The sequence below is a fragment of the Pituophis catenifer genome, unplaced genomic scaffold (assembly GCF_029215685.1).
Source record: "Pituophis catenifer annectens isolate HBS135680 unplaced genomic scaffold, rPitCat1.0.hap2 SCAF_1, whole genome shotgun sequence".
NCBI lineage: Eukaryota > Metazoa > Chordata > Lepidosauria > Squamata > Colubridae > Pituophis > Pituophis catenifer.
This window is the reverse complement of record NW_027256881.1, coordinates 116,419,072-116,430,769: the sequence shown is the minus strand read 5'-3', so window position 1 is coordinate 116,430,769 and position 11,698 is coordinate 116,419,072. Positions and strand designations below refer to the sequence as shown.

Genomic DNA, 11,698 nt, shown 5'->3' with positions numbered 1-11,698 from the left:
AATTTCGAAGTTAACGACCCAACTTTCCCTCACTCCCTTCCTTCGGGGGGCTTTTCTCTAGAAAAGGTGGGGGACAAGAAAGCAGCTGAACAAACCAGGGACACTGGTTTGTAACTGCGGCCATTTTAAACATGGGTGCGAGGCGGGGTGGGGAAGGGGGAGGCAGAGGTGTTGGGTTCGTTGTCAAATTAGCTACACCTTCTTTTTCTGTGGGGCTGGCCTCTGGGAAGGAGGGAGCCCCCCAAAAGGCCGGCACACAGGCTGTGGTGGGTCGCGTACTGATCGGCGGGGCTTGATCTCGGGGCACCGCCGAGGGATTGGGGGCAGCGCCGCAAGGAGGGGAAAGCGTTGGCCGCCGCACAGCCGCCACAGCCCGCAGCCGGGAGGGGGTGGGGAAGGGTGGCGGCGGCGAGGAGCAGCCTGGCTCGGTTGGGTTCATTCGTCCTTACCGCCCCGCCTTTGGGTGGCAGGCAGCGCAGCGGCCAGAGCGAGCCCGCCGGCGGGACTGCAGCGGCCTCTTCTTCTCGTCTGCCGCGAGCGGCCGAGAAGCTGTTACTGCTGCTGTCGCCGAACACAATAAAAGGAGGCGGGTGAAGAGAAGGCAGCCGGCAACGTTTCCCTTTCGCGCTTTGTAGGCCCGGCTCGGCCCGGCTTGGCTGAGGGGTCCTTGAGCAGCCATCCCCCATCACACCCGGCGCCTCCAGCCAGTCGCTGGGAAGTCGGCCGGAGGAGGCAAGGCGGCGGCGGCGGCGGCGGGCGCAGGCCGAAGGGAGAGGCCTAGCTTGCCATACCCTGCACCTCTGAGACGGTGCTTGGGCCAGACCGAAGGAGGGGGGAAAAAAAAGACTGGTCGGCGCGATGGTGTGAAACGAGATCAGCGCCTGAGCGAAGATGGCCGGTGGTGGCGGCGGTAGAAACGTAGGGAGCATCCGGCAGCCGGCCTTTCTTCTCGAGGGTAAGTGGATTTCGGTGGGGTCTTGGAAGCCCAAGCGCGTTTCCATGAAAAGAAGCCTTTTCACTGGGGATTCAGTAGGGCGTCCTACTTCCGAGTAAACCTATCTCGAAAGGCGGCTCGGGAAGGTAGCAGCTGGACCCCCCTCTTCACGTTTGGCTTCCACGAGTGGGGATTTTCTATCCTATAGGATCGGGAAGTCTTGTGGGAGGTGAGGTAAAAGAGGAGCAGGAGCGGTTTAGTCTACTTTTTTTTTCTTTCTTTATTTTTTTTTACAAAATGCGAACAAAAGCAAGAGGAAAAACCTGCATACTGGGAGGGGGAGCGGTGGTAGGAGGATGGCTGGCAAAGGTTAATATTTCGATAAGAGATGAAGCTAATTGAGTCAGACTTTTGTGTGGTAGTCTTCATTATGGCAGCTGCTGGCACCCCTTTTACTTTATTTTCCTTTTGCCCCATAAAGAAGGCTTTCCTTTTCTGCATTAATTATTTTTAACCCTATCTTGAAGATACTAAGAGAGAGAGAAAAAAATCAGATGATAGAAAATGCTGAGGTGAGAATTATTATATCTGGTTTGTATGGTGTCCCCCCCCTCCAATTTATGTGCTTCTTTCCCCATATCTTGCTGGACATCAATTGGTAAGAAAACAGTTTACTATGCTATCATAGATCCCTTTACTACGAAGTGCTTTATTCTAGGAAGGTGGGCATGCCATTGCTACCTTAATTGAGCATCCATATTAGAAGAAATACCAACTCCAGGCCAACTCAGAAGTCACAAAAATGGGTGGGCTTTCATCTTTTCTATATATTCTGGTTAGAACAAAATATGAAAAGTACCTTCCAAAGTTAAGTATAAAATGCCAGAATAATAAATTCCTCTTGGTTATTATATTTTCTTTGATGACTTAAAATAGCTTGATATTCTGCTTTTCTCTCCAAAAATAATTTAATGGAATTTTTTTTTTATAAAAGAGATTCTAAGATTAGAATTCTTTTTAGCTGTGTTTAATTTTGAGAGTAGGATACATTCATATGTTGAATGTGCTGTCTAACATTGGTAATTTTACTTTTGGCGTTTGTATCTATGAACTGAGATGATAAGGTTTCATACCAGCTCTTCAAATTCTGTGAGGAAGAATTATGTGAAAGCAGGTTCATATGTTACTTCTTTGGATTTCTGTGGAAATGTACTGGATTTATTATCAGAGCAAAGATTAAAGATTGCCATTTCCCTATTATGACTATACGGTATGTATATATAATTCAGCAGTAGTGCTTACAGAGTCATAGCGCATTTCCTACCTATTTTGTATACCTAAAAAGGAAAATATGAAGCATTCCTAAAATTTAGTGGTATAGGAGTTGTAGCAGTGCAGTGACAGAAAATGACACTGCGCTATCAAAGCATGCTGAAACAAAAGGAATACATTGGCAGTTGTCTCATTTGGAAAGTTGTATATATGAAACAGCTTTTTGTGGTTGGGCAGTTTTTGCCACATCATAGTAATAAACCTCTTCACAAATGTTTGTGAAGTAAAAATGGCTATAATGTCATATGAAGTTGTTCCATAAATAGTGGTTTCTCAGATATAGAAGCCTTTATGCAGTTTTGTCTCAAATTTCTATTAACAAGTGTACTTTAGTATGCTATCGCAGTACAACCACAGGGGTGTAGTCCATATTAACTAGTATTCCACTTAACATGTCAGGTAGATTTGTAATTGATCTTGAACCATTTATTTCATTTTTATTAATATTTATTAGTATTAATAATTATTAAAAATTAGCATTGTTTTGGAATATTCACAAGTAGATAAATGTGCTTATATATAAGTAGGTACATGAATTATTGCTTGGATTGCAGGATTGTGAACCTGTTGCATTTACTTCATGCAGCTTGCTATTTAAATCATATATGGGGGTAAAATTTCCTGCAATAGTTTGGAAAACAAAGCTATTTTGACCCTGAAGGGCAATATTAACATCTGAATTGCATATATAATAGTTCCAGTCACATGTATTGATCTCAGAATAATTATGGCTAGTGTTCCTCCTATTTTTGTTGCATAATTTAATCCAGGTATTCTAGGCTTCATTTTCCATCAAGATTTTAGAAACTATTTGGTTCTTATTTTAATATGTTATTTTTCTAATCAGTTTGCAATCTATAACTGTCCTCAGGAGCAAGCTAATTTAAGACTGAACTGGGCCAACAGAGAAGAAGGAAGCAGGAAGAAGCATTGAATTATTGGAATATACTGGGAAGGCAAGATGAGCAGGATAGGGGTGTCTTCATTGATGTCAGAGAATAACCATAGTACTAAATAAAACAACTGCAGTGACATTTGTAATTTTGAATAGGTATAGATTGCTATGGTGACAGTCACAGAAAGGCTACCATAAAAAAGGAGGAAACACAAAATGGCTGTTGTAGGTGAATGGCTAGTTTACAGTAGAATAGCAAAATCTACATAGGGCAAATAGAAAGTGGCTCTTTCAATAGACAATCATGGCTTTTATATGAGGTCACCTTCAAATATAATCAAATTAATACATGATGTGTATGACTTTGTGCAGTTTCTATACTGATTTTTAAAACGTTTTAATGAAAGCTAAATGTTCTGTATTAGTATGATAAAGATAGTTAATATATCAAAGCAGAATTTGCACCAAATCCATATCAAATAGAAAAGCAAAGCTTGGACCATTCCTTGCTGCTATAATTTGAGTATTGTATTGTCTTCTATAGGTTACTTATGTTCATTGCAGCACAAGCAGGAGCTTGTTTTATTAATCTTATTAATGATACATTGATCTCATGTTGCTATAGCTCTAGAAGATGACTTGAGTAAACTCCTTTTAAAGAAGATAATTGAATACTTTAGTTCATTATGGCATACCAATAATTACCAGATAATTTACGTTTTCCAACTATAAATACCTTTTTAAGCTGATCATTGTATATAATTGCAATCAGCTTCTAATATTTTCTAGATATATTGTAGCCACATTTATTTACCTACCAGTATGTATTTATGTTTATATATCATCCCAGTCGAATAATAGTTAAATATTTATCAGCATGATCAATGGCTGCAAGATGGGAGAGATGGTATTAATTCACAATACAAAATTGAGGAAAAGCGACTTAATGACACTGTTGGGAATTATATGAATAAATTCTGATTGTGCTATGATACATTATGTATCATGTTCATGTTTACTAGTCAACATGTATTGCATGAACCTAGACATTGTAGTTTGAAAAGGTAGTAGATGGGCTAGTGTTATATATAAATCTGAACAATTCTGGCATTATTCAACAAACTCTGGCATCCTTCCCATTTTTAAAATAAAGGTAAGTTGATACTTTTCAAGATTTGTCAAAATGTATCAAGTCAGGAATATCAGGTAACTGACTTACCACTTAGAAATTAGAATGTTGGAATATTATTTAGATTCAACAAAGCTCTTTCTTAGTTTCTAAATAATACAAATATCTAATAGAAATGTTTTTCTAAAATCTTTGTGTTGGGCAGTGGGCATGAATAGAATATATGATAAATAATACAGAAAGAAGAAGGAAAAAATGAAAACAATATCCTTGTTAATATTGTATTGTTTTTTAAGCATAAACTCTCATTTTGGAAGCTTTGGAAGTTTATTTTACTAAATCTGCTTGAATAATACTAACGAATTTGAAGTTGCATTTGTATATTTAGTTTTTCTGATAATGCCTTCCTTTATCGGGAAGAAAAAACTATATTTGTGGACAATGTTGAAGGAAGTTAAACTTGACTAATCATTTTAATGGTGGGTGACCTTGTTCTTGATTAGTGGTATCATTGGTAGACATAACAACTTACTGTAGTCTTCCTTTAAGATTGTGGTGGAAGTGATTGGCTTTTGATACTCCATCATCAGAATTAAAAACAAGTTCATAGATAGGAGTGAAGGAATAGAACGAAGAGTCTTTTCATCATCTATGTGATCATTTTGCTCACTTCATGAAAACAAGAAGGTAAATTATATTTAGAAAAGCAAGGCTCCGGAAATCTCAATGAAGTAGCTGTAAATAATATGCATACTTGATTATATTGAATCCCAACAATTGGTAGTGGTAGGTCTAGTGGATTTTATAACTGAAGGAAAATTAAGATTTATTTTTTGCATTTTTTCTTCCTTTGTCTCTATACCTGATAGTTTCTCCTTTCCCAACTATCTTATTTTTTGGAGAACTGCCCTTTCTCTTTGAAAACTATGGCTTTAAAACTGTTCCATACACTTCTGTTATGAAGCAGTGCTGATAACTTTGGATCAATTCCAAATGGAATTTCTAATATTCTCATTCAGTAATTTATTTTAGATTGAACTTAAAAATATTTATATTAGCATTTATTTTCTGATAAATTTTCAGTTTTGTCACTCATCAGCAAACTAAAAGTCTGGATTAGTTAATATGAAAGTCCCAATTTGTAGAATGTTGTTAAAAATAAAAAACCGCCTTTTGAATTGTGCCTGTAATCATAATAGAAAGGGGGCCTATTTTGTTAAAATTGATAAGAGATTATCAAACACTTTAATTTTGAATTAGTGTGGAAGCAATTCACAAAATTATGTAGTGGCTTTAAATCAGAATTTAAACTGAAAAACAGTAAAATTTAGGTTCCATTAGGATCTCAATTTCATAGAGCCAGTTTTATGTAATGGATATGGCACCAGGCTAGAAATCAAGAGACTGAACTCTAATTCTGCCATAGGCACAAACCCAGTTGGGTGACCTTAGGCCAGTCACTCTCTCTCACCCCTAAGAAGGAGTCAATGGCAAACTATTTCTGAAATCTTGCCAAGAAAAACTGCAGGGACTTGTGCTTAAAAAACACACTGTGAGCAATCAATTTTTTTTTTCTAAAAAAAGGGGAAATCCCATTGTTAATACTGTACAGAGTTGTATGAAAAGAATAGGTCCTCCTAGTCAAATTAACATATATTTTTAGAAATGTGAACATGCTTATGTGACGTTGTTTACAGATCCAAATTAAGAAGAAAAAGGGTAATATGGCAGATGGAGAAGTTTGAAGCCCCTTTCACTCAATTCTTTGTAACACTAATAACTGCTTCCATATATTTCTTGTAGCCAGCTGAAAAATCTTTGTACAGTATTTCTATTTTCCCCCACTCTTTGCAGAACTCATCTAATTCAAAAATACTCTTAGACCTATTTCTGTGCACTTCATGTTTGAGATTTATCCAAGATTTTGAATACTTAAATCTAAGATTTGTGAAGGACATTTCAAAATCTTTGTCTTTATAAGCATTTAATGGTTGATATGTTTCAGATCATTGTATTGCTAAAATTCACAGTCTCCTTTCAGGTTTAATTTCTGTACTGACATGAGAAAAATACAAAAGTAGGAAGAGAAGGATTCTTAGCTTCATACAAGAAACATTGGAGGCTTTTTTTTTTCCTGCCAAAGAAGATGTTGCAAAGTAGTAACTGGATGGATGTCAAACTTCTGCATTTGCCATGTTGTATGATATATATAACCAGATAATTGGCTATTTCTGTTTATCCTCTACTAAATTGTTGCATGTAATAAAGTATTCATATAGTAAAACCTGTGGTATTTTTTCCATAGTAGACATCCTCATCCAACAAGTGCATATGACAATAAGATTGTGAAATTGAGTACTGTAAACTAAATAGGAATTCATTTTATTCTAATATTTATTCATAAGAACACAAATCAAAGTACTAAAAGCAAAGACAACTTGTAAAAGAAAAACAGATTTTAAAGTAAGAATGTTATCAAAACAATAAGGTAGGGCTCAAAAAAATGCTTAGCCTTGCATTAATTCTTTCATTTTAAAGGATTATATAATTGCATATGTGCATATTTTATATAGATAGCCTTTATTTGTAATATTTTTCAACAACCCTACTTAAAATTGTTGTGGCAGTATGATGGATTAGTTCTTAGAAGTCCCTGTGGAGTTTTTTATATATATAGTACCGTATTTAAATGCCAATAGAACAAAATATATGTAGTTCAGGGTTGAACTATGCAGTCTGGTGTTCTCTGAGCTTGGTTGTTTGCTTACAGAAATTTTATTACCCAACTAGGTAATATCATATTAATGAGTGTGGGCCTTGCTCCCTGTTTACATTCAATAGTGGGCATCTCCTTGGTAGTCTTGACTGAGTTGTTCTTTTCTGCTTCATGGTTTGCCTGGCGTTAATCTCTGCTTATTTGGGTATTGGCTACTAGAGGGGATGTATTCTGGTCTTTTTGTTTCTTTCTTAATTTCCTTTTTATTGTCGCTTTTGAATAGTGTGTAAATATGGTTTATTTCTATGTATCTATTGATGTTTGATTTGTCTGAATGCCAAGCTTCCAGGAATCCCTTAGTGGTTTTGGATTTAGTTTGGTCTACAGATGCACACAGTTTCCCAGTTGAAATTTGGTTGAGTCTGTCCATATGTTGTGAAATTAAGGATCATGCTAATTCATATTCATCGATGTGCTCTGCTAGTTTTTTGCCTGTCTGTTCTATCTTCCTTATTTATTGATTGATTAGCCCTTGGGCCATATCAAAGTGCAGAGTTCCAGAAACAAATTATTACTAAAATTTGATAAAAGCAATTTAAAATGGAATTGATAAAACACAAATAAAAATGAAATTGGAATGAAATATGATTTAAAATGAGATTGGAATAAAATGTGAGGGCAATCTGGCTGCGACATCTATCACCCCATTGATCCCCAGGGTTGATTCGGCTGATCTGGCTGGCTAGGTGGGTGTCCCCTTCCTCCCTCACCACTCCATGTGCGTCCCTCCCAAAGCTTGTGCACTCGGTGGAAGAGGATGACCATCCCAGATAGAAGGAGTGTACTGATCTTTGGTCAAGGATATACGATAGCCTGTCTCTTCTATATAGTGGTTATTGCTGTCCTTATACTGTATGTTGGTGAAACTCCTGGACTACTTGTTGGTTTACCCAAGATGTTTTGAGGGTTTTAGCTAGTTTGTGTGGTATGGTGATGCCGCGTGGTTGTAATAGTCTCTTGGTTGTTCTTGAGATTTTATACACACACACACACACACACACACACACACACACACACACACACACATAAATACATATCAGGGGTGAAATGCTACTGGTTTGGACCGGTTCCCCCCTACCGGTAGTACAAAATGCTACTGGTTCAAGTGAACCAGTATTTCCGACCATCAGCTGGGTGATGATCAGCTGTGATGTGCGATTTATATTAGCTAGAATCGTTGGATTTCCTGATTTCTAGCTAATCTAAATCGCGTGGCACAGCGGATTCTCCCCACCTCACTGTTCTACTTATCTTTGCAGACTCGGAAGGTTTCAAAATGTTCCTTTTCTAGTGTGCACTCAGTAGCAGACTCACAGAACCGGTAGCAGACTTCAGAGGATTTCACTTCTGATACATACATACATACATCAGTGGTATACTTTTCATACCTTGTATTGTTATGCTGTAGTGAGTTGAGTGATCAGGCTTTTTTTTTTTTAATAAAGTTGCATGTGTATCCATTCTATTGGAAGAATAGAATGTAGGTGATCTGTTTCCTTTTTCTGTTGTTCCAGGTTGCTGCACTGAGTGTGAACTTGTCTGAATAACATTCTAATACAGCTCCTTTTGTGGGAAGTTGGGTTGTTATTTTGGTAGTGGAGCATTTGGTTAGTGTGGGATGTTTTTTCTGCAGCAATCCGGAACACTGAGGTTCACAGCTGCTAAAGACACTTCACAGATACAATGCTTTGGACCCCAACTCTACTTGCCTTCCAAAAGCTTCTAAAAGAGGAGTTTTTCCAGGGGATATATGTGGGTTGATGCCAGAAGCTATTTGAAAAGTATCTTTGTATATTTTTTTTATTAGCTTTTATATTTTTAATTCTAATTGTCATTACTGTTTTTTATGTTACAAGCTGCTAAGATTGCGTATGATTGAAACAGGATATATATGTGATTGATAAGTACCGGTAAATAAAATGGAGAAATACTGATTTTTGTTATCCATATTTTCAGTCAATATGAGTAACGAATATCTAAGCTCATACTTCCTTCCAGTTGTATTTGATGTTTGTTTTTTGCTAGTATTTCTCCAAACCTTTTTTGTTTTATTTCATTTAGTATAATGCTGTGTGCAGTGAATATTACTTTGGCATATTGTTTGTGTACAGAATATAATGGATGACAGTGAAATAGATGCTGTCTTGTACCATTCAAAATATACATTGTTTAATTCGTATATTTGTAAAAGGATACAAAAATTGGTGTACTATATCTCCAAGGACATCATTTTTCTATTGGTTGCTAAAATGGCATATAATAAGCTTTCTACTTTTCAAGCGTTTTGTGCAATAGTATTAATTTATTAAATTTATTAGCTACCCATCTTAGCACTGGATAACTCTGGGAAGTTTACAATATTAAAAGGATAAAAATATACAAAACCTATATACAATATGAAGAAAATACTATAAAGATGTAAAAACTCCATGCTGACTAAAAGATGGGAAGGGAGGCAGGGAATGGAGTAGGATGAGTGGGGGAAAGGTGGGATCTGTTATTAATCTATATTTGTGATTTAAATTCCAGAGTACCAGTGGCACATGGCAGAATGGGGAGATAGGGGAACTTCCTCTTCTATTCAGCTATTGGCTACCCAATTGACCTATCCACTCCCCTTCTAGTGGGTGGTACTTGAATATGCCTCTCTTGAATTAAGGCAGCAGTGGCACCTCAGAGGAGGTAGTGAAAGAATGATGCTAGAAATTGCAGAAGCGGGTTATTATTGAAGCAATGTGGAGAAAAAGGAAAAAGGGATAAGGCATATCAGAAGCACTGTCAAAAGTTGGATGGAGCTTTTCCTTCCCTTTGTGTAGGCTTCTGTGGCATTCCCAGGCAAAGAAGGAACAAACTGATAGTGCTTTCACCTCGCCGGTGCAATTGTGACCATGTATTTTCTTTTTAATTGTGACTGCTTTAGCTGCATGTTGTCTACTAACCATTTCCTAAGAGGTAATGAGATGTTTTAATTATTTATTTTTTTCAGGCTGCAATAGGAATAGCATTCAGAAAAGAACTAATTACAATTCAGATTTCATTTACACCAATGAAACTGGGAAATGTACCAATGGAAATTTTAAGCACCATATTCTAGTAGATGTGATTGATGTCTGATCCTGTTTCTATTTCTATTAAGTTTCTTCCTCATTCCATTTGAAATCAAAGTACAAATGGTGTTCATAACTAGTGCAGTAAAGAACATTCATTTTTAAGGAGTCAGAAGCAACCGTTTGCCAGAATTAGTGAATTTATGATAAGAGTATACATGAACAATATTTTTGCCAAATCCTGCAAGTATTTGTTTTCAATAAATTTCTGACTGCTGAGTGGGTATACGGTACACTCATTTTTGGAATGTTGTTATAGTTGCTGGTGACTTTACTTTGAAATAATGATAGTGCTCTTTAACTTTATAGGATAACACTGCATTTAAAATAAAAATTTGAATTAAGCAACTACAGCAATATTAAAAAATAAATGAACTTGTGTATGAACATTGCCTAGATGATCAGTTTCACCATGAGAACACAGTTTGAGTCTTCAGAACTTCATATGGATTTTACATGGTCCCCCAGAACCCCTCCAGATGGTAACATATACATACATTTCCTTTAGTAGTAAGCAACATCAAGCAGGAAAAAAAAAACCACAGAAAAAGAATTAGAAGTAAATATAGTATACATATCCACTTTCCATCATGATATGTTCAATCAAAGCTTTCTTATGCTTTTTAGTAAAATAAAAAAGTGTAGACTAGAATATTAATCTTAGTTGGATCCATGCTATTTTTATTTTATACTCATGTTATTTTATGGAATGGTGCAAACTATATAGAGACTGCCTTACAAGCCTGCATCCCACTATTGGGAAATACAGTACATGCAGTAAGTGCATCTGAACTGCATTTAAATTTAGTTTGGTTTTGTCCACTTCTTTCCCCCAGGTTGAATAAACCTAAATTATACTTTGGATTGTTCATTATTAAAATTGCTTTATTTTATATATAGATATATATATATTTATGAGTTTCTTGGAACCAGAACTGATCCTGACTTATTTCTTTTCAGCTTTGGATAAATCACAGTCCAAGCGGGATGGAGGTTTTAAAAATAACTGGAGCTTTGATCATTCAGAAGAAAGTGAAGGAGATACTGAGAAAGAGTAAGGATATTTTATTCTAGGCTGTTGAAAAATATATAGTAATAGAAGCCTTGAATAATAATTCATTAGTAATAATAAGGTATTCCGCTCCCCCATTCTGATTTTCTTATGCACAATTTAAACAAAGAGAAATTATATTATTTTGATATAGTATGCAGTACATTTTCAGTCTTTTTCAAGATATACTATTCTTTATTCCAAAAATAGCTATAAATTAACATTTTAACATTCCTAGAATTTATAATAGAGGTATGAATGAATTAAAGATTGTACTTAATTTAGATTTTAAAAATGAGATTCTCATTTTAGAAATACTGCAGACATAATATTTCCAATTGTTCACTTTGTGCCTTCTACATTTTACTTACTAATGTTTGAAAACTATAAACTAGGTAGAAACATTATCAAATGAATGCTATCTAAATCTACTGGAAAGGTGTTGTTGTTTTTTTTTCCTACCCATGCAATATA

The 11,698-nt window shown here is 36.2% G+C and overlaps 1 protein-coding gene across 6 annotated transcripts in view; it reads left to right on the top strand.

The window, feature by feature from the left end:
- Positions 1-458: 458 nt before the first annotated feature.
- Positions 459-11,698, top strand: part of SENP6 (SUMO specific peptidase 6) — a 70,966-nt gene continuing 59,726 nt past the window's right edge. For 4 of the 6 annotated variants that reach the window (XR_011599769.1, XR_011599770.1, XM_070932894.1 and 1 more), the window contains exons 1-2: positions 467-955; positions 11,134-11,227. Coding sequence is in view for 4 of the 6 variants with exons in the window: in XM_070932894.1 (XP_070788995.1) it covers positions 892-955; positions 11,134-11,227 (158 nt within the window). In the remaining 2 variants the exon portion in view is untranslated. Of the gene's footprint in view, positions 956-11,133; positions 11,228-11,698 lie in introns of all 6 variants that reach the window. The other 2 variants (XM_070932895.1, XM_070932896.1) reach the window with 2 other exon arrangements.